The 24,098-nt window shown below is 51.2% G+C and overlaps 1 protein-coding gene across 1 annotated transcript in view; it reads right to left on the bottom strand.

Moving 5' to 3' along the window:
• The window catches only part of rspo2 (R-spondin 2), a 105,712-nt gene extending 81,614 nt beyond the window's left edge, over positions 1–24,098 (bottom strand). The window contains exon 1 of the mRNA XM_028790928.2: positions 22,984–24,098. Within this exon, the coding sequence (XP_028646761.1) occupies positions 22,984–23,077 (94 nt within the window). The 5' untranslated portion in view covers positions 23,078–24,098. The remainder of the gene's footprint in view (positions 1–22,983) is intronic.

Genomic DNA, 24,098 nt, shown 5'->3' with positions numbered 1-24,098 from the left:
AAGAGCCCGACAGACACTGGCATTCTGCACATCTTTCACGGCCGCATTAACACTTTTCGGTATCGTCGCTTCATCCACAAGAAGCCCACCTTCAGAGAACGAGGGGGAAAACAAAGCAAGCAATCTGAGAAGCATGATGGCCAAAAGTGAGGTGCCAGGCCTCTTTGGTGGCACTGCTGGGTACAAAGCACAACGTACAGTACATGATAACACAATTAAAAGACATCTCTCTATAATAAAGGAACATCTTGAGACGAGACTATCGCCAAGAGATTTGATCAAGTCCCGCCCTCCTCTCAAACCACACCCTCTCGCGGTCCTCTCGCCTCTCATTGGTGTGAATGCTTTTGTCAGTCACACTTCCTGAACTCTCAGCTCTGATACATTTTTACGTTTTCTTCACTTTAAGTTCCCAGTAAAAGTAGACGTATTCTGCCCAAATCTTATTGAAGAATTTCATCATGAAGGGTCATCAACAGTAAAAATGAGTACACGGGCAATCCTAGCAGTGAGAAGCGATGAAGTCAAACAAATTAACATGAAAATTGTCGATCGGTGACACTGCAAATTAATTAAATGCGTATCAATAGACTCTACTGGAACAGCTGGTGGTGATGGTGCAGAAGATGAAAACATCAACTTATAAAATCACAAAGAATATCTACAACCGTTAACACCGTGTGGTCTTCCACCGGCTGAATTACTGCTGACAGAAGGACGTGTCGTAATGTTACTGAGTGATGGGCTATGCAGAGGGACAAGATTAGTGGTATTGAAAATCGGTCGAACAATTCTGACATGTCAAACTTGAACAGTCGACAAGAAAGGTCATGTAGTCCATCTAACATGACACACCACAGGAGATCTCGATAGGCCGTTCGTATTCAAACGTTTACAGTTTCCTGTTAGATTAGCTTTTCTATGACGATTCACAAATCACAGGGACAAACGTTCAAAAAAGTCGATTTATTTATTAGAGAGAGAGAAACGAAATTCACTCACGGGCAGTTACACGTTGTGTTGTCACGATGTGAGTCCAAACACGGAATCAAAATTCAATGCGATATTGACGACATGATAATTCAAAAAATTGTTTTTACTGAAGTTTTACAGTAAAGGTGTAAGTTTAAAAAGTATTTGCGTGTTAATTTCAAAGCCAAACAGATCAAAAACGTATAACGCAGCAAATCCCTCTAATGCAACACGAAACATCATTTACTGTCAATTTATTACGTTTTACTATTTTCTACTTTGCTTAATAACTCGCTGTAATGTAAAATAGTTAGCTCTATTATACATAAGGAACAATTCCCATTAAGATAACAATCTGTTTAAATTGTACGTCCGCTTCCCCACACGCGAGTGGCAGAGCCGTGAAGTGGCAAGTGCTTAGCGCCCGCCCAGGGGTTGGTGAGTGTAGTGAGCAGGGGGCAGAGCCCCTTAGTTTACAAAAATGACAACTCACAACAGATTTAATGAGGATGCTGAGCGGACAGTGGAGTCCTTCAGAGGGCCAACGTCACACCCAACCGGTCACATCGTCACATACGAGGGCACCAATCCTGACGCACGCTGTGTCTTAGACGATGGCTGCTGTATCTGAACTCTCAAGTCCCATCACTCCATCGGCCGTCCTCTCGTATCGCGTCATTGATGACGAGCACCATCACTCCAACGCTAAGGAAACATGGAGGAAACAAAGCCGCGGCTCACTTTCCACGCTCTTTACTGGTCTTTTCAAATTGAATGGACGCTTGTCATCGATCCATGCCCAGACTTCTCAAACCAGTTCCTCCATTATACTGTCAAGACTTTCCAGGACAAACTGGAGAGAATGTCAGTTCTTCGCCAGCCTCTCACCCACACTTCTGGGATTAAAGAGGAAACCAAAGAACCGGGAGAAGAACCTCATGGACATGAAGGGGACATGCAGACTTCACACAGCGTCCCTGTGGATGTCAGGCTGCGTGCCATGTTTGAAATCGATCCATCAAGACATTGTGGAGGCCACTTCTGCCAGTACAGCATCCGTGGCACCCCAACTCCATCCAGGTAGCATAAAGCAGGAGCCGTAGTCACATAGAGTTGAACGCACAGGCAATGCCATGCTGACAACCTTACGACTTTACCTTGGCAGACTTTCTGCTATTTCTTGACATCTCCTGCTCTTTCAGATCTTGCTGCCAGCTTTGGCCTTCAGTGACGTTTTATTGTGTTGTAAGTTAATTTGAAGCGGTTAGCATGGCAAGTTCTAATTCTGTAACATGTGAACCAATAAAGGACTCCGCCATTCCCAGAACTCCCATATTGTCTTAGTCATTCAGCAGCCCAAGGAGGAACTGTTCTGTTTCATGGACCCTTTAATTGGGTTTGGTTATTCATCTGGACAACCTAAGTGTGGCACCCATGGCTGTCACTTTACCCATCACTCATATTGCTTTAGGTTCTCTACAGCTGCAGACCGAATCATGCACTGAATCAACTTGACCTAAGTGTCCACATTCAAGTCACCCATAGATGTATGGAAAGGTCCTCCTGGTGCTCCTCCTGGCGCTCCACCTGGTGACAAATTGACTTCAGTACTCAAGCCATGGGTGGCTGTTTAGGATGGTCCTCTTCCTGCCTCCTGGGATGAGTTCAACCTATTCTGGCCACCATTATGGTCGTCCTCCTGCTCCTCATGCCCCTTAGGACAAACTGAGCCACCTGCAGATGTAGACGATGGTCCTCCTCATGCCAGAGACTCAGCTCTCATGGCTCCTAGAAATGGAATGAATGGACTCAAGTAAATAGACCACCGGTGTACCACCTCCAGATGCACATGATGGCTGTCATCCTGCAGCATGGGAAGAGCTGACTGTGGTTTTGACAGTCCGGGTGTCCATCGACCTTGTGAGATGATCCTCATACCATCTCCTTCTCCACTAAGTCAGCGTGGTGGAGTGGTTTGTGTAATCCTCTGAGTCATGCACTCCTGCTTAGGGCCACCCACTGCAGCAAGGACAGAGGTGGGGTCCTGACTAAACACCCCCCATCCCACCCTTCGTCATCCTGCACACGGCTTGCCACATGGATGAAGTGAAGATGTGTGATTGAGGACTACACCTCCTTTGGGTGGTCTCTTCCCTCCACCTCTTCGTACCCATGGGCCAGTCATTCCTGAATTTGGCCGTTCTCCCAAACTGGCAGACTGAATGGACGGCGTGGAGGTCAGATCAGATGGTATCTGCTCCTGCCCCTTAAGAAGGACTGACTTGAGTGCTACGGCTATTGTGGTTGAGCCACAGTACCCAGCCTGCCCACAGACATACCACCTGTGACGGTCCTCCTCCTCCTCCTCCTCATTCTGTTCTTCCTTCTCCTTCATCGTATGAAAGCCAATAGCCAGACTGTGATCCCGCACTGGCCCTCATCCTCGACTTCAATGAGACCCTCGCTCGTTTGTTTAACTTGTTCATTGCTCTGTTGCCCACCTTGACCAGCCCCCATAGGGGGTGTGAAGGGCAGCGAGGCGAATGCCAGTGATCTCTGAGGGTGAGCCTCGTTTGTCCCAATTAAACGCATATTCGATCTGATTAAAGGGTTAATGTCGTGCATAGTGAAGCACAAAGTTCATTTGGCCAAATAAAATATGATAAACAGACATTTGTAGCTTTTAGTTACTTAGGAGGCAGCAAGAAAGGGCAGCGGTGCCCTTAAATCAATGCACCCTATATTCTGAAATTACAGACGAGCCGCGCAGAGAGACATTTTATTAAATCTGACCAGCACACTTCCTCTGAATGTCAAAGGCATCGCATGCTGAGCCCCATTTTGATGTGGTGTGTTCAGCCTAATTAGAGGTTCCATAAAAGCAAAAGAGAGAGAAGAAAAAAGCGTCCATCTGTATAAAGTTAGAGGCGCGCGGAGCCGTAAACACTCGCCAATTACTCGGGACACTTCAGCAATGTGCCCTCCTTCCCAGAGGCAGCACTTGAGCGGGCGCCCGATGCCCTCCGCGGCTTCGTGTCCTCCAGACATTTGCTTGACTTGAAGTGGCCGCAGGGACCTTCATTACAAAGCGCGCCCCCCCATGACTCTTCACGTCCCTGCTACTCCGACGGGCACATAAGCCTGAAGAGCCCCTGGCAGACGTGTCCCTGGCAAGGGTCTGATGGGCCAGAAACTCCATAAAATTGAAAGACGGCTTTCCTGAAGAAAAAACAAAACAGCGGTGGCGGTGGCGGCGGCTCTCAGAGTGTGAACGCTCCATCAACAACTGGTCGAGCAAGACTTTGGTTTTTCGGTCCAATCCAAGCAGCAAAGCCACAGCGCGGTTAAACGACTCGCTCAAAGCACACAATCCGCCTGTGGCTGCAACTGGATTTGCACCAGGACAGCGCCGCTCCCAAGCCACGTAACCACAGCGGCCATTTACAATGCAGGAAAGCCGCACCAGCTGTACCCCCAAAACTGCCGCGTCGTGATCCAAGTGCAGCGTCAGAGAGCGGGGGCTGCAAACAAGGAGACCCTCGGGTCCATTCAGATCTTTTAATGTTCAGGGCCGTGAGGAGCCAAAGCCTACCGGGGCAGAACTGAGCATAAGGCAAGAACCAGCTCTGGGTGGGGTGCCAATCCGTGGGCAAGATACCCCGTAGTAATCCAAGGGTCTCGACAGCTCGGATATCTTACTCTGCGCCTGCTCAGCGTTCAGTAAATTAACTTTGGAGAATTGCAGCAGCGAGGATGTGTCGGCCTTAAGTGGACAAACCCCCCCACACACGGATTTACCACCACAAAGGGTCCTACTCCAGTGAGCCCCGAAAATAGCTCCAGGGGGCGCTGTACAGTGGCTCACCCTGTGCTCTGACCCCCCCGTCCACTGCCCACCGCCCCCCTCCAAAGGCCAGGCGAATACACAATGTCTCGGGGGACTAACAACGTACATCAAGCAAAAGTGACGCCACCTGGTACCTGGTGTGCAGTGCCACGCAGAGCAGTTGGTGTTCATTAATCACACAGAGAGTGGCAACGTGGGGCAGCACCTTGCAGTTTAAATCTCCCTGGAGTCACGTGACAAGAAGGACCCTTTAAACGTTGTCAGACCCAGGCGCCCATCGAGATTCTTCAGGGCTCTGCCAAGGTAGGCACAGCAAAGCCAGAGCATCGGGTGGCACAGCTGTCAACTGCTTCTCCTTTTTGTGCCTACAGAATTACAGGAGGACCTCTGATGTCACTTCATCTGCAGACTCTGAAGTCCCTTATGTCCCTTCTGCCTCAGCAGGTATACAAGAAGTCAGACCTGAGGGCAGTGCCCGTTATTGAGCCCACAGCAGAGTTTACTCCTCGGGACACTTTAAGAATTTGGACCGCGACGGTCCCAGGCACTTTTGTGTTGCCACTAAACGGGACGACCGAGTAGGTCCCCAGTCCCTCACAAGTCAACAGAGTTTCAGTGACCTCTGCACATGTGACGTTAAGGACCCTTTAAACTGCAAGTTGGCACGGACACATTCAATGACACGGGTTCAAATCCCAGTCCGGACACGGACAGTGACAACTTCTTCTCTGTCTTTAGATATTCAGACGTCCCTCCAGAGGTTTGTCTGTTCTGCTAATTGGAGACCCCAAACGGATTCAGTGAAAAAGGCGCCAGGGTGGGCTTTTATCATTTGTGACTTGGGGTGTCCGCTCCTGAAACAAAGCGGTCCTCATTTTATAGAAAGTCAGGTGAGGTGTGATGGGCGACACTTTGGGCAGCTGCCTCTATCCCTGTTAGCCGGCGCTGGTCCTCCATCCATCTTTCTCAAGTGACCCCCTCAATCGCCAGTCTGACGTTCCTTTGATCTCATCGGATATTTCGTTTCTGAGTCTTGTGGTCCAAACTAAACCGATTAACGCTACTGAGCTCGACGGGGTCGTCTCGTTACTCCTCTCTAAGTGAAGATGGAGGCGTTTTGGGGCGTCAGGGTGGAAAGCGAATCTGAACTGACGGCAGTCCGAGGCTTTGGGACGATGAGATGTGAGGCGTAATGCATTAGGGAGCGTGCTAACAGGTGTGTGTGTGTGTGCGCCCCATAAGCTGCCCTGCACGTCCACCCCACCGACGACACAGGGGCCATTTTAAAATGCCGCCCTCCAACCCCCCGGAGCAGACGTCTCGCTGGCGCCCCCATGCCAAGCAGGTCCCGGGTACAAGGAAGCTGGCTCCCCACAACTTCCTAATTGCCTAATTAAGTCACGTAAAGATCACCTCGGCGTCCCCCGCGCCCAAACATTGGCTGAAGGGCTGGCGTCTCCTAACAACGCGGGAAAATATGGGCCACATTATAAGAGTTATACAGTAAATCCATTTTATTTCACATTTCCGAAAATGCTCTTTTACAGCGTGGTGAAATGTAGCCTGGAACCAAAACATCTGGTAGACATTAAGGCTGCTGGCACATGTGGGGCGCCGCTGATTGACCGTTTGTTAAAGACGAGGCGCTCTGAAAAACAACCAAAAAAAACGAGACCCGCGATGATACGCCGAATAGATTTACAAGCAGGATAAATAAATAAATAAATAAATAAATAAATAAGTTTGTGCCTTGTCACCTAACACTACCGAGGGGGCCGTGGCATCGCTTTCGCCTGACGTCAGAGTGTGGATTACAATCTTAACGCAAAGTTCAATAATCAGGCTGAAAGATTAACAGGCTGGGAAATCAATAAGAGATCCGATTCCAGGGCGGCCTGGACCTGAGCAAAGGATACGAGCGAAGACAAGCGAGGGGGGCTCACCCCGCAAAGACCATCCTAGAAGTGTCCGTCAGCGCCTCGAGTCCTCTTAAAGAGCAGAACTCCGTCCGTCTGTCCGTCCGTCCGTCCTTTTCCAAAGCAGGTGGGGGTCCCCAGGGTCTCAAGCCGGCCCTGTTTTAAGGGAGGCAGCAACAGCAAATCTGCACGAGTGTGGAGGGACAGCAGAATTACAAGGGACAGGGAGGTCCTGCAGCCCACCAAGTCCGACGAGTGTCCAGTCACAGCGATGCTCCTCGGCCGAGACTGTCCAGTAAAATCAAGAGAGTGGAGGAAATGCCACGGGGCCGACTCTCCAGTAGAAACGCTCGACGACAAAGAAAGCAAAGAAGCAGACCACCTGAGAGCGTCCAACAGGACTAAGAGTGACCGGACACGTCCTTCAGGCCAAAGGGACAGGAGAAGGCAGGACCACCCTCACAAAAGACAGAGAGGGAGGCAAAGAGAAACGGAGAGTGTAGGGCACAAACGTCACCTCGTGCCACAACTCGACAGAAGTGGACAGCAGCGCCCCTCAGACGTCTGCCGGGACAATTCAAAGAGACAACAGAAATGACAGGCAAAGGCGGCTAACCCCGTCACTGTCCAGTGCACTCTAGAAGGACGCGGACATCCCTCACAAGGAATCAAGACGGCCATGAAGAAGAACACAAAGGCCCGAAATGAAGCGGACAGGAAGGCTCCTCACCCGACGGTCCCGCTCGTCCCCAGGCTGTCCAACCGGATTGCTGACAATTAAGAGAAGGCGACTGACGCGAGTCTCCGAATCAAACAAAGGACTGGAGCTCACCTCAACTCTCAGCTCAGTAAAACTTAAATGGAGAGCAACGCTCCTCACGTGACATCCACGAAGAGCAACGAGAATGTCCTTCAGCCGACTGTCACATGGAAATAAGAGACAAAGGACGAGCCCTGAACGACTGGCCAGTCCAGTGAAGAAGGACGAGAAGAAAGCCAAACCAACCATTGAGCAGAATTCACCCTTGACATGGCTGTCCAGAATCACTAAAATGGACATCAGCGCTCCTCACGAGACCGCCCAGAGAGTCAAGAGGGGCAGCGAGGGTCTACTAGACCAAGGAACACGCCAACCAGAGACAGACAAGAAGAAAGCCACCCAGTGAGTAAGATATGAAGAGACAGCAACGTGACATCCACAGAGAGTGACGGGGACGCCCTGAGTGTCATGTAGACATAAGAGACACAGGACAAGCCCTGCATGAAGAGCGAAGGAGGGCAGCAGCCCCCCCCCCCCCCCCCCAGTCCAACTGTTGAGTAGAATTTCAATGGACACCCAACTGTCCAATATAACTGAAATGGACAGCAAGGCTCCTCACGAGACTAATAAGAATCAAATATAGAAGGGCAGGACCACCAGGATGGAGAATTCCAGGCAGGAATGCCCCCCACATCGCTGTCCAATGGCGTTCCCTCGCTAGATGGCCGAGTCTCCCTCACACGACTCTTCTCGGTGTCACCAAGTCACCGGTCAGCTGTCACCACCTCTCGGACTCTGGGTTCAATCTCAGAGTGGCCTCTTGTCCCTCTTCTCGGGCTGAAAGGTGATTCTTAAATCAGGGGGTCCCCCCGAGGTGACTCAGTGTCCCACTCACAACTGAATCAGGCAGCGTGCCCTCAGCTCCAGACAGAGGCGGCAGGCTTCCTAAAAATGATTTATGGCAGGGCACCCCCAGAAGTAAAAAGCTTTCCAAAGATGCTCTGCAGGGTGGGCACGGTGGCTCAGTGCTTGGCACTTCCACCTCATGTCTGTCTCACCACGGTTTTCCTGACCCATGCCACAGGGGGATTTTGGCCAAGACATTGGTTGCCTCCTCCTTTGTGCCCCCCCTTGCCCTCAGGGCAGGCTACGGTCCAGCATTTGATGAGCAGCGGATGATTACACTGCAGCTCTGGCGCCCCCTACTGAACTGTGAAGACCACTAGGGCAGGCCTTGTGCTTCTTGCACTTGACTTTGTGCTTTGAAAGAAATCCGAAAACAATGAAACAAGTGCACCCTGGCAAAGGATCGGAAATCTAAGTGTGGCACAACAGTTGGGGCCAAGCCACTTCAGGTGATGCCACTCACGAGCCCCTCAGACAAGCCCCTTCTCCTCATCCACATTTTAACTCTCTGACTGCACCCACAGGTGCCACCCACATCTAAACTGCACTTTGAAAAGCCCCCCTGGAGACTCAATAAAAGTGACACACCTAGGGGAGCCCTCAGTGGCAGCGCCACGCAAACCCGTGGAAAGAATTCCAGCCAAGTTAGCATCACTGGCAGAAAATGAGAAGAGAACACAGATTGGCTTTTGGGATTCACTTTCCCAGTTTATGGAACTTTCCGTTTTTGTTCAGCAAAGCGGGTTCAATTAGGCCTCAGAAAAGGGCTGGCATTTACGCCAACAGCAGCAAACTCTTTCCACCTTTTATATTAAGGGAGCCTCACAACCATTAAAGCACAAAGGGGGGCTACAGCAGGAGATCTGGTGGGCCCCTCCTTCACACCCGCTGATGCGGGCATATTGTGGCCTGTAGTGCCACGCCAAGCCATGATGGATGACTTGGGTCTGTTTACAGGTCCATGGTGGCAGCGGGCCACGTGTCACTTTGATAAAACCCCAAATGAACTCCAGCCTACACTGTGGACAGCACGGCCATCGCCCAGCGTTTGAGCCCCCGGCCCCTCAGACTGTGTGCTCTCCTGGTATTCCAGCCTCCTCCTCCACCCCACAGATGAGCTGGTACCCCCAAACTGGCCTTGTATGAGCAGGTTCCATGGTGGACTGGTGTCGCATCAAGTCTTTCTTCCTGTCCTGGGACTGAATCTGGTGCCACACAACTCGATTTGAAAAAGAGGGCTTCTGAAAACTAAAGGAGGGATGATCACAGGGAGAAGACAAACTTATAAGGGACTGGTGAGCAAAAAACAGAGAAACCAGCAAACAAATCTCACTGCCCCACTGGAACTCACCACGTGGGCTTTGGACCTGACCACCCGGCCGATACACGTCACCTCCCCGTCCACCTTTAACTGACTTCTGTCCCCACTTCACCCCGTCCAGCTTTGTGGCTCTAAACTGACATGCGTGTCACAAATATGAAGATGTTCTGGTCTCTAATGGCGTGGCATGGCGTGGCATGGTCTACATGCCAGCTTCACAGGGTCCGTAATGAATGGCACTTCAGTTATCATTTCATCTCTATAAGACCTGTTTGAACCCCCGTGGCATTCGAGGGCTAGGACTTACTGCTGTCATTAATAAGTAATAAAAAAACAAGGAGGAGGAAGGGCGTCACACATGGGCACCCCAGTGGCAAAGCAGGTGGCAGGACTGCCTCACAGTGCCATGCCCGGGCTTCAGTTCTGAGCAGGGCTGCAGTCTCCCTGCCATTCCTTTAGGTGGACAAATTAAACAATTAGGGTGACATTTGGATATGTAAGGAGGGCACCTCAATGCCAAAATAAGATACCAATTGTTCTTTGGGTAAGCTTCCCCCACCAACCCACCCAGCACTGCCAGATCAGCCCCTGGCTGTGTTCAGTGGACCGTGCCGTCACCGGCGTCATTGCACATTGTCATCGCACATCTGATTGTTTGTATTCGCAGCACACACAGACAGCTCATATTCTGCACTGAGAGAGCCGAGTGCCAGCGCTGTCCCCTGACTGCTCACTAGGTGGCACTGTGACCAATGAAATATCCAGCCTGAGCCACACGTGCAGATTGTCGTCTTTATCCTTCGCTTGGATTACCCTGAATACAAACTCAGCAGAGCCCTGGCAGGCAGTCCTGGGCCCCTGGGCAAGTGTCAGAGGCCACGCTGGCACAAATGTCACCTCAAGTCTCCAGCAGCTCGGCCCATCAATGTGCAGTGTGGGCAGCTGACCCCGAAACAACATGGGCGCTTCCTCGATGACTGAGGTGTGTAGAAGGTGACGGTCCAGCCGTGGGACACTTTTGGTGTCACCGATGTTATGACGAGTCACAAGTGCTGGATGAGAGGTAAGGTGGCTGGCTTTGGGTGCACAGCGGTGACAAATGGTGGGCTGGCTTCAGTCTGGATTCCTTTCCCAGCATCCAGCTTTGTTTGTGCCTGCATTTGATTGTCAACTTCAGAAAGTCAATTTGGGGACATTTGTCTGCATTTCACCTTGTAAGGTCACAAAGTGGGCATACGCTGACTTAGCGGTGGTGATGTGCAGGTTTTGAAAGTGGATGAGCGGGCAGATGGATTGGCACCTGGGTGATGTCGACGCCCACGCTGAGCCCACCCACCACTCTTGGGGCTGGACCCCCACTAGTCACAGCTCAGTTTTGGTGGCCCTTTACTGAGGTCACTGGTGTGAAGCAGAATGTTTGCTGGTGACCTTCTTCGAGTCATCACCTGGTGTTCATTTTGAATTTTTTGAAGTGGGTCGTTGGTCTCTAAAGATATTTTAAACGTCATTCTGGGGGCTTTGGAGGTCCGATGACTTAGTAGTATGAAGGTCGTCCTGTCTGTCCACGTTTTTGGAGGCTATGAAGCAAAGTCCTGCTGTGATGTCCCTGAGGGTGTTAATCATTTTGGCCACAGATTCTTTGTCATTGTGCCTTTCTTGTCTTGTCTTTACAAGAATTCCCTTTTCCCTGTCCAGCAGCATGTGCAGGTGATCTGGGGGTCCACACAGGGCCAGTGGGTCATTGGAGTGTAAGAACACGGATGGTTTGTTCCGAGCACCATTTTGATTCCTGTGCGTCTTTAATCGAGTGAGGACTTTCTACGAGCCTCCCACCTGTCTGTGGACCTCGGACCGTCAAGGCAGCTGAGATCTCATCACCGCCCAGGTGAGGACGCAGCATTTGGGCTGCACTTGGAGGATCTCAAATTACCGATGGCTCTCCGATTCGGTCCCTTTGACCCCAGTGGCATCCTGAAGCTGCCCCCAAAAGTCACTCAGGTCCTCGACCCTCTAGTGGCCGCTTCAGAGAGACCTCCTGCGGTAGGACAGCAGAGGAGGCTGCCGTGTAACCCAAAGCCCACTCAGACAGGATGAGTGACTGGGATTGGGGGCATCGCCCCGAGGGAACTCCTCCTTCTCATCCCATGTAAGGCTTTCCGGCACCTGGCAGACGTACTCCACGACCTTCCATGAAGCTCCCAGGATAACCAAAGTAAGCACAGGAGGCCGAGCCTTCAGCTCATCTGCCCGCCATGCTGATGTCACCCCATCAGCCTCTAAAAAGGAGCCACCAGAGCCCGGGAGGTGAAAACCTTCAGGGACACACAGACAACATAAACTGAGTGGCGTCACTTCAAAAAGGGGAGACGTTCTTTGAGAGAAGGTCTAAGGCGTTCCTCACAATCCCTTTCCCTCATTTCCTTCCCGTCAAAGACTTTGGTCATCTGAAAACCTGAAGACACAGCGATGCGTGCCGCCATTTCAGACGAGATTAGCGAGATGACGTCAGCTTCCTCCATCGATGTGACGACAGTAAAGAACGTGGCCACTAACAGAAGAACGAATCCAAAACGGTGGAGAAGTGTCACATGACGAAATAATTCAAAAGTCCTCGAGCTGGAAATCCAGGCTTGAGGCCGAAGTCGAGGGCAGCGGCGCGTGACAGTCAGAGCCTGCGTACAACAAATCGCTTGCGATTCTCAATTGTCGTCTTCCTGGTGCCCTTGGTGGTCCTTCGACTGGACACGTCCTCCAATGTCTTCTGTCCAGACGCAGTTGTCTCGATTTCTGCCCGTTTATCGTTTCTTTCTGCTCTGATCCTCGAGTTTTGGCGACTGATTTCGGTGCCTTCTGAGGTATTTTATTGCTCTGAATTTGTTTCTTTTGATATCATCTTTTTGTTTGTATGTTTCACGATATCCCAGGACACCGTGTGGATTTTTATGGGTGCCGTCATTTATAACGACGTGTGTGTGCTGTTGCTATGATGATGCTATAAACGTGTGGAACGTGGCGTGTGACGTCGGGTTAAAGGTCGGCACTGTGCTTATCCGAGATTGTGGATCCAATCAAAGACTTGCGGTGAATATTTTCGTGAATTGCTGCTCTCACCTCCTGACTACGTTTCTTATTTTAGGACGTCGTGTAGACGTTTGGGCCGCATGAGCTCACAGGAGGTAACTTTGGCCTGAATAAGCGGATCTCTCGATAAACAGATCTGTGAGGTCTCTGCACTGACAGAACAGAAATCGATGCTGTTGCCCTACAAATTCGGCCCTGGGGACCCCCTGCACCTGTGCCATTCCACCCATTCAGCCCGTCTCCTGTCCCACCAAAAGCAGGAGCAACACGTGAACCACCGATGGAAGGGACACCAGTCCATGGCAGAGACGCACTCTCTCACACAAATCGGCCATACGGCAAGCTTTTGGAGACCCCCGAAGACAAGAACACACAGCGGCCAGTGAGCCCCTCATCTATCAGAGCCCGGCTAGCGGTACAGGACAGATTCCCGCTCTGGTCTAACCCTAATCTCTGTGACATGAAGGTGACGGCTCATTAAGAACCTCAGATTCGCTCGGTGTGACTGAGTGGAGCGTCACCACTGTGGGGTCCCATTCTGGTTGTCTGCTGCCTTGTGTCCCGCTTTCTGTGACCCTCTAAGTGGTTGAAGACAATAGAGGGGCGAACAACACCAGAAGAAACGCACACACGCTTTGGACCTCAAGCTCTGTGAAGTTTGGGACCCTCTGCTGGGGTCAGTGGGCCCCAAAGTCTGCTGGCAGGACCTTCTTTAGGTGTTTCACATTCCAGGCAAGAAGAAGAACAACCAGAAAGGCAGAGGGAGGAAGCTCATCTGAGGAGGAGGAGGAAACTCCACGAAGAACATGAATCGAGAAATGAGGTAAGCCGCTCACAAGCGCACAATTATCCAAGAAGGCGGCTTCTGTGTACAAAGCGCCGACGCCAAAGTGGGATGGGCAGTGCCCGGGCCTGAAGTAATTAGCATCCAGAGAGCAGCGCCAGATGCCGCTTATCGTCCCGTTTTCAAAGAAATCAGTTAACTCGTACATAAACAAAGGACTTCTACGTTTCATCAGCCTCGACCAACTGGGGAAATTCCATGTGGCTGCAAGCCTGGTAACGCGGCCCCCAAGTCTAAAAAGCGATTAGAGCGGCCCAGGAAATTACGAGCCATCGAGGTAAACATGTGCTTCTACTTTGCTCCGTAATTGATTCTATAATTTTACCTGAACGTAAGCGCCGATAATCGTCCAAGTGTGGGGGGCCGCTTCTCCGAGGATTTTCACAAAATCACGTCAGCATCTTTTTGTTGTGGATTGATAAGACACCTCAGACGCTTGTAAGAACATTGGCACACTCTGGACGAGAGAGAGCAGGCCACTCTGCCCAACGAAGCTCGCCGGTCCCCTCCACTGAATTCTTCTAAAATAGCAGCAAGTCGAGTTCTGAAGGGCCCTAAAGTACTCCTGGCCACCACACGACTTGGTCACGTATTCCACATGTCTGTGCCCCCCATCCTAATGTTGGTGTGTAATCGAGCCTTCACAAGTTTACGTCAGTGTCCTCCTGTTCTTGACGAATTTGTTTTAATGCCACCATGTCGACCCACTGGACTCGTTACCCTTAATAGTTCTAAACTCTTCAGTTGTGTCTCCTCTTCATCTTCTTTTACTTGAACTGAGAAGCTTCATCTCCTTAAGATTTCTCCTCCTACTTTAAAGTTTTAACCTCTGGCCTCATCCTCTGGACTTTCTCTTGTGCTGCTCTGTCCTTTTGTGGCCTAAAACTGCCCACAGTACTCCAGATGAGGCGGCATCAGCGGTGGCGACAGTGGCCAGCCACGACTCAATGGACGTGCATGTGGCTGCGATGACAATCAAGAGTCCATGACTTTACTCCCACCCGGGTGGCAGTCAGGCCATAAGACGCCCTGATGGATGGCAGGTGTGGTCCTGCCAGTGCCCGTGGGCCGTCATCAGCGGCTGTGATAGTGGGAGCCCCACTGCTAGGTCTTTCTGGGATGATGACTGGGGGTGTAGGGATTCTGTGATAAAAACTCCCACCCTCAGGCCCACCATGATTGCTGCAGCACACAAATGGCAGAAAGGCCACAAAATACAGGCCAGAGTCTGAAGTGGACTGCCCAAGAAAAAGGTCTCACTACTGGGGAGCCTGGTCCTAGGAAAATGGCAGGCTTCAGGCCTACCTAGGCCTCAAAATGGAGAATAGGCTTTTAAAGTTCAGAATGGAAAAAGACGGTGTTAAATATATCAAATATGTCTGACAAGAGGGACTACCAGAGGAAAACTCCGGCTTGAACGGAGACTAGATTCACAAGAATCTTTATAAAAGGCGACTTGTAAACAAAAAATGTAAAAATAACAAACTATTCAAAAAAGGAGGACAAAGGGTGTGGCCTAAAAGGTCATCCTCAGCACATACATTTCAACAGGAAAAACCTGGAAATCCCAATCCATAAAACAGCAGGAGAAAGTCCAAAACCAGTAAATACAAAGAAGCAAATAATCCAAAATGAGGACTCACCACACCGCCAAGCGCATTCATGACGCGGGACAGCATTACCCATGATGCTCTGCAGGGTGGAGATGGAGGGGTAGCCCCGCCTCTTGGTGAACCACCAACAAAATACAAGAAACATCAGAAAGCAAATTCTCACACACAGCAGCCACTGAGGCGGTGAAAACTGGTCTTTTCTCTTTGGCTTTTAATTACATTTGGCTCTTAAAATATTCTTGATTTATTTACCGTTTATTGTCTTTTGTCTACTTTTAGCCTGGTGCTTTTTTTTGTTCATTTTAATTTGCAGCACTTTGGTTGTTTTATTAATAAACTCAACTAAACTACAAACCTGCCGTTCCGCTTTCCCTGCCAGATCAGTGGCATTCATCAAGATTGAACTTTCTGTCATCCCACTACTGACACCAATTTCCCAGCAGTTTTGAGCCCAGCCATGGAAAACTCTGATAAGCTGACCAACCAGAGGAATGTGAGAAGGACACAAAAACAAAGTGGAGTTCAGTGGTGCCAGTAATGCCAGCTGCTGGACCAGCATGTCGCCCAAGTTGATCTCATAACACAGGTAGTGAGACCAATGTGTCATTAGACGAGACATTTGTAAGCCTGGCACTTCATGAAATGACACTTTTTGTTGAGACGTCTGGTCTCCTTTTTATTTTTTTCATGTCTTTTTCCCTCCCTTGTGGGGTTTCATTGGGCACGGAATTCAGGTCTGTGAAAATCAAACCACGTTGAGCTTCAAGTATTAAATTATTTCCGCCTGTTATGTGATGCCACGTTTGGCAGACATGGCCGCCTCTGTTTTCCACCCCTCCTATGGTGTGATGACCAGGAGCACACAGCATGTGACGTCACCGTCATGGCACCATAGAGGCCAGTGCTGAGCACGCCCTGGTCATCCACAATTTCAGATCCCGTCTTAAACAGCCTTTGACGTGTCCATCACAGCTGAGTGTCTCAGATTCTCATCTTGTAATGTTGACTGCTCAGAATCCTAACATTCAGAAGCAGAGCTTCAGTGGGCTGCAGACCACCAAACAGCGGAGGGTAAACCCTGAAGTAACACGTCCAGATTTTTATTTTCCTTACAATCTGGTGGCCATGAAAATAATGGACTTTGAGAGAAAATCAAAGAGCTGAAAAATTATTGAAGAGTAACTAACCCTAACCTCAAGGACAATTTATCATGCAAGACCACCAGGGGGACAAAAGAGCGGGCAGCGGTTAAGGTGCAAACCAAAAAAGAAACACCAACTGAAATGGAGTTCACCACAAACTTGAGCTTGAAGTTCGGAGTTCAGAAAAACCTTCGATGGCGCGGTCAAAAATTTGAGCGCATACCTGAGGCTAGCTGTACCAACTGAGAGCACAACCTGGACGAGGCAACTCACGTTATTGCAGTGGCCAAGCCAGGTCGCTTCACACGGAGCACAAGTGGGAGGCCGCTTTGGCAGGGCAACACACCGTCGAGATGGAGGACCTGCACCCTCAGGGGACCTTGACCCACTGACCGGAGGATCTGACAAGTCGAAAACCTGAGAGGAGACAAGGAGAGAGGAGCAGCTTTGGTGTGAACACCTTTGAGAAAGACGAGTGCTCAGTGGAGCTCAAGGGTCAGGGTTCAACATTCCCAAATCACAGGACAAAAGGAAAAGCCCAAACTGATCTGAACGAGAATGGACGACTTGGGAAGCAAATCTCTGGATGTGAAATGTCATTTGCATTCCTTTCTTTCGTCCTCTGGGATCCACCTGGGACCAATTTGTAACGGGAAATGGCGGGTCCTGACCCATCATTTGCAAACCATTGGTTTAACAAATCCGTACACTTGTGAATGTCCGCCTCGCTATTATTACCAGAAGAAGGGAAACTGAAAACGAACACAGAAAACGAGCAGAGCCGCCTTACCAGTCCAGGAGTTACAGACGCACAGAGAGGCGACTTTGACTTTAATGATTGCCAGAAGACCTCCAGCCAGCTTCTTCTCACATCCCAACAATGGCTGGACTGGGAATGGGGGGGGGGAGGTGAATGTGCATAACAGAATTGACACAGAGAATCGCAGATACCCCAGGAGCGCATGAGACCACCTTCTGTCTGGTCGTCCTAATGACGTCACACATCACTCATTCCAAGGGAATCCTGAGGAAATCAACTGGGCAACGCAAAAGTCACAAAAATACTACAAGTGTGTCAGGAAAGAGGACCGCAAAAAAATCTTCTGTTTGGTCGCATAAAAGTCCAAAAGACTCCGCAGGGGAGACACGGAAAATAAACTCAAATGCACCAATCACAGCGAGAGGAGCGCGGGCGCTCAAAGAGTCGAAGTCACGCCGAGGGGCGAAGTGGGGGGTCCTGTGGGACAGTATGTGACTGCTGAGTCTCTGTGTGTGGAGTCTGCGTGTCCACCCTGCGTTTCCCCAAGTGGTCCCCCCCATCATTACACCCCAACGATTTTGCACCCGTCTTTGTGGGTCTTCACTGGAGTTTCATTCACAGAAGATGTCAATTCCCAGCCATTAAGTCTCATTTTGAGTCCTTAGTGTGGCCACTTTGTGAGCGTCTTGTCTCACTGTACTCAGAGGAGCAGAGATGTGATGTCCCTTACGTGATGCCATAAAGGTCAGCATTGAACATTTCCTGGTTGTCCGAGATTGCGGATTCTCCTCCAGGATTTTATCCTGTAAGACCAACGAGTCTTCGCTTACAAACTCTGTTCTGAGTCTTGGCTGGATGACCTTGTTTCCTGTTTTCTGGTCTTTCGGACTTCAACTTGGTTAACGATGTTTCACCTCCCGGTCCAAAGGCAGTTAGATCGGGACAGCTGGTGTCTTTGTGGTGACCCGGTGGGGACACCCACTGGGCTGTGTCTGAGAGACCCATTACCATTCAGGTGAGCCTCACACGGACAACTGGAGGCTGGAAATCCAGGAAAGGTCCACAGGATCCATATGACCATCACAAGACGCGGACAGATGTCCAAAACCAGAGGGCATTGCCATCTACGCCAATGACCCTGGGACCCTCCGGTGTCTGGATATTCACTGCGATGGGTTAGGCCGCAGTGGCGAGATCTTAGACGGAGGGTGCAAAAAACAGCAAAACGAACAAACTTCATCCAAACAGAGGCAGGTCTGTCACCACCTAGCGTCACTTTGAAAGAAGCTGCCATGTGATAATTCAGACCACCGATAACTCGGACCACCAAATAGAATCTAAATGCAAAAACCCATAACAAAATCTGCTGCCAGATCCATTTGCCAGAGCACCCATGAAGCCACACGACTACTGGCACAGTTCAAGGGCTTCGCTAGAGCACTGCCAACCCAAGTGGAGGGGCTTCACAAACCCCCCCCCCCCCTTTCACTTTTGGCTTTTTTAACCCACTGAGCCATGCCAAGACGTCAAGCGGATTCAGCCAATGATACTATGGAGCCTCTGAGATCACAAGAAGGGAGCAGCAGAACACGTGGGAGTGCCAACACCCCGCTGGGCTCTCCTGATCACTTACAGATGGGCACAGCAGAGGGTCCAACTGGAAAAGCGTGATGCCGTACGGGCACCACCGTCAGGGCACACACCACCAGCAGGTTCAACTGGAGCCAAACACATCGAAAAGACCAAACTTACAGACCTATGCTGGTCTCAGAAGACCCCCACATGATGTCCCCCTGCAGTTTCGATACTCGCTTAGCCCACTTTTGGTCACATAGCTGACCCCCACAATGACAAAAGCAGAAGCCCAACAAGTGCCGGCCACTTACATGAGCTGAGGCCACACGCCTGCCCAGGGTGTCAAAGTGGGTCGTGAAGTGGGTAGTGTTTGACGCCGCCCCCCCCCCCCCACTCCCCTTCACTCTGATTGTCAATTCATCAAGGGGAACCCCCACTTGGTGGGTTAGGAAGACACTTAAATGGAAAGAAGTGGGTGGCGACCCCAAAAAGGTTCACAAACACCGCATTAGAGCCCACCTCCAGAAACACTGAGGCAGTGGACCCCCTGGTGTTCCCCGTGTCGGGGCCATTTCTACAAACGCACACTGGTATTAGGACCACCGGGCGCTCAGAGTGGAGGCCATCAAGGTACAAAGCTGAAGAAACCCTGCACAGTCAGATACTCGCCTCCAGTGGAGCCCCCTGGTGTCCGGTGTGCCGAGTGTAAAACTACAAGGCAGCTCTCTGGACAGACCCACTCAGGCAGTGGGAGGGATGCTCATATATACAAGTGGGGGGGCTATGAATTAAGTGCTAAAACGGAGATACACACCTCCAGAAACACAGAGGCAGTGGAGCCCCCCAGTGTCCGGAAGGTAAACTACAAGGCAGCTCATAGTCACAGCCAGTAGGACCCCCTAGCACAAGGCTGCTGGCATTGATACTTCTACGCAGGCAGAGGGGCCACCTAGTGGTCAGGGCAGAAGGCAGGTGAACAGAGGCAGTGGAGCCCCCTGGTGTCCAGTGAGCAGAATATTAAATGACAAGGTGTGCAGAAACACAAAAGCAGTGGGTGGGACATTAAGCCCAAGGCAGCTCAAATCTACAAGCAGTGGGACCCCCGAGGGTGGGGTGGGGGTGAATTGAGTGCTGCAGCCAAAGGCTCCTGGCAGGTGCCCCCCAATAGTTCTGTAGACAGCTAAACGTATCATAAAGATAGGGGACACATCCAGAAACACAGAGGCAGTGGAGCCCCCTGGTGTCCGGTGTGTAGGCAGTGTGGCCCACCATGGGAAGTACAGAAAGACAAGCAGTGAGGCCCCCTAGTGGTCACGTTATTACTAATAACACAGCACATACAACACCATTGGGTGGGACGCTAAAGCCCAAGGCTGCCCCCTGCTGTCGACCTGGGCCAGTCTTTCCACCTCTCTGTGCCCCCGTTATTTAAGGATGCCTTGAAGTCTTGGGCAGACCCCTAGTAATTACCCGGTCATTTTCTTCCAGGTGATGAATTGAATTTTTGTGGATTTCTGCTGGGTGCACACAGTCACACTCGCTCATGGTCACTCACACACACAGAAACACTCACACACACACACACAAACAGTCACACTCATGCACACACTCAAACACTCACATGATCACACACTCACACACACACTCACACACTCATAAACACTCACATGATCACATACACACACACACCTTCTCGACACAAAGGCGCTCGGAGTGCCACTCCGCAGTTCTCACGTCCATAATCCACAGAAGCTGAGAGAATCTCCCGATGAAAAGCCCCAAGTCAGTGTGGAGCGTCGAGATCATTCAGCGATTGTCGCCATGTTGACTCAAGAAGCAAATCCATCTGCTGTCGGGAAGCCAATTGTTGTGCGCACCCCGAGTGCCTGAAGATCAATCAGCGGCCATCAGATCAATTAAAAGCAGATTAGCCCGCCGCCGAGGGCCTGGGGGGCTATTCATGAAGTGCCTCCCACACCCCTGGGATTCACAGACGCAGCACCCCACCATCGTCTAGCCGAGGCCCATTTAATTAAAGACGTCTTTTGTTGGCACAGATTGGATCCCAAAATGCCCGGCCAATGAGTGAAAATGGCAAAAAGAAAAAGAAAGAAAAGAAAAAGAAAGAAAGAAGGAAGGAAAAGAAGGAAGGAAGGAAGGAAGGAAAGAGCAAATGAATGGGCAAAGCCCCCTCTGCAAACCATCTGTTACCAAGAGCTCGAGAAATGAAACCAACATGACATTCCAGTTGTCAGCCCACTCAAAAACGGCAAAGACGGCGCGAAGGAGCAGACGATTCACAAGTGGCCCACGGCTTTGGGGGGGGGGGGGGGGGGGGTCTGCTCATAATATAAATGTACTTTAGGGATTAGGAGGGACGGTTATTAAAGACCCCCACTGATGTGCGGCTCTTTCACACGTGTCACAGCCCTGAGCTGTGCAGTTGTCACACGGCGATGGAGCGGCTCACCTGTGTGACCGACATGACACTCCGTCCAGCTGCAGACAGACAGCGTCACGGCCCAAGGAGTCAGCTCTGCCATTGGCCGTGGGGGATATGGGGGGCTCTAGACATGAGACACAAGGGGGTATGCATGACCAGGGTACTTATGGCGATCCTTAATTGCTCGTTAATCTGCTGCCTTTGAGTGGTGGCCATAGGAGATGGTGGACCCACCATGATGACAGAGAGCCCCCATGTCACGCAGTCTCCGAATCGCACTTTTTTTTTTTGCACCATTGACCCCAGAGTTTAACTCCTGCCCTGAAAGTCGGAATGCGTGCCAAGTGTAGGTATGCCCGCCTAGAGCACCCAGCGGGCGCACACCTGCACACACCTGTCCAGCAAGCCTGCGCTTTTCTCATCCAAGACAAAAAAACGAGCGACGCGACGCTCGGCTCCCCATAATAAACTTTATTCCCACGTCGTACCGCTCCATGCCGCACATCAGTGTCGCTGAGCCGCCCGTCCCGGTAGCATGACGGCCCCCTCCGAGGGAGTTCTGCTAATAACAGTCTGTCGAGGGGCTCTCCGGGGACACCCGTGCCGCTGTCGCCGGGTGCCATCACCGACACGCGAATTCCTTTATAATTTGCTATTAGTGATTTCACTTTTACTTTCAATTCAGTGTATTTTTGTATGGCGCCTTTCAATGAATGACAAGTTCACGGCTATCACAGTTAAATCGCCGACATTAAAACAACTCCTAGAGGGTGAAAGTGTGACCGACCGTGGACCCTCATGGAGTCACTTCGTGTTCGGCTGACGCCGGCGATTTTACGGAACTGATACAAACAGCAACTAACGGGCACAGGTCCACGCACTTCGGGGCGCTGCTCACCGTGTAAGGCGCTATAAACATCTTAACGCGTCCGTCAACCACCTGCGCTCGCTGTCGGGTCTCCTTCAGATTGAAGTGCGTGCGTCGCCATGTCACGACGAACCCGTCGATTCGACTCCGCTCAGTCTGTTCTTATATAGCGCCTGCAACCCAAAATCGCGTGAGGAGTTTACAGAGAAAAAAAAACACAACTTTACAACATTAGGGCTATTCGTGCAGGCGGCGCGCATCACCATGTCAGGCGCAATACGACGACTACCTGCACACCTCTAGACGGGCTCTCCGTCCAGACTGCCTGTTGGACCCTCGTAACGGACAGATGCTCGGGTGACCTGCAGGACGGCTGACGGGATGCGCTCGCTCTGCGTAAAGCATCAGCAGGAAAGGCGCCATCGCGTTTAAGAGAATACAGACAGACAGACAGACAGGCATACAAGTGTCATTTATTCATATGGCGCCTTTGCCCTTTCTCAAAGCAGCGTAAATTAATAAGAATGGACGGCACGGGACGTGCGCTTATCGCTCCCGGTGGACGAGACGCATCCTAGTTTTTGAATTTTTGTTCGCTCCTGGCATGATTTTTTTAACGGAGTCCGTAATTAATAATAATAATATTAATAATAATCCCATGCATTCATATAGCGCCTTTAATTAAAGTAGGAGGCGTTATGTAACCATCTACCTTCCATGGGACAACGCGACTCTCTTCCGTCAGGTTTGGGTTCATGCTTGAGCGTCCCGAAGGTCTCCACATTCACGCGTGTCACTCGCCCTGAACCCTACCGGATTTCTTTTCGGTCTGGTGCGACAACTAAATGAGAAGTCCAACTGCAGCAGAACCCCGGCCGGCACCTCAACCAATCACAGAATGAATGAATGAACGGCAACGGCGGCGGCCGACTGACCTCGCTTGCTCCTCTTCCAGCGGCTGGTCTGACCCTGACTGTAATCCATGCAGTTGAGGATGATGAGCGCGCAGGAGAAAAGTCGAAACTGCATCTGGCCGGCTTTGGCGACTCGGGAAGCACGGTGGTCTTCTTAGGGGTCTCCGGGCAGAGCTGCCGGGCGGTCAGCGGGTAGCCTTCCCACCAAACTTGTCAAGAGTCCATTGGAAAGTGGAGATCCCGAGGAGTCGCACATCAGTCGAGGGGCAGGCGAGTCGTATTCAGGATTTGGGGAAGGTCCATCTTAGGGGGCGCGGAGGAGGCTCTTCTGGAATTTCACTCGCACCCCATTCTTAAAGAACAGTGAACGAAATGGCCACAGAAGGTGCGAGAAATGACAGGCGACGAGAGCAGCGCGATTGTCAATCAGGTCGGGCTGCACACCTAAAGTCAGCCAAGCGATCTAGCGCCTTTCCTCGCAGGTGAAGCCGTGCCGAGCTCGAGCCCGCCTGGCCGCGGTGTTCCTGCTCAATGCCCCCGACACATTTGTAAGTCCACGTGCGTCCAAAGTTGGGCTTCCACAGCCGAGAGGAACTTTGACTTTTTCTTTTTGCCGATGCGATGTCCCGTTAGACGAGTCCCGAGCGCAGCGTCCTTCAGACCCGAGGTGGCACCTCAGCACTTGGCCAGCCAGAGCACCAATGCCGCCGCCGACTCGCCCCTCTACTTTTTCTATGTAACGGCGGTGTGACGTGATGACATCGGAGGGCTCTGGGATTTCGCCTCTCGTAGCCCCTCCAGTCCGCCCGAGTCGCCAGTTTTTTTTTTTTTTCCTTCAACATTTCAAAGATGACACTTCAGTGGAGCCGCGTCTGTGGTGGGGTGGAGGAGGAGGAGGAGGAGGGGCGCCGCAGGGTCCTAAAGACCACCGCGCGTGCGCTAGTCGAATAACGGAGAGCCCGGGGTGGCACTCGAGAGCGACGGACAAAGAAGAAGAACGACAACAACCACGTTCACTTATCTGGCTCTCGCCTTCATCCTAAGGGGAGCTGACGGCATCTCAGATACAACGGGCTCCATCTCTCAGGACGCAGCTGAAGTGACGGGGGGCTCAGGGTCACACCGAGCCAGTAGTG

This window comes from Erpetoichthys calabaricus, chromosome 13 (genome assembly GCF_900747795.2).
Source record: "Erpetoichthys calabaricus chromosome 13, fErpCal1.3, whole genome shotgun sequence".
Classification (NCBI taxonomy): domain Eukaryota; kingdom Metazoa; phylum Chordata; class Cladistia; order Polypteriformes; family Polypteridae; genus Erpetoichthys; species Erpetoichthys calabaricus.
Note: the sequence above shows the minus strand (reverse complement) of the source record. Positions and strands in the feature narration are given on the sequence as shown.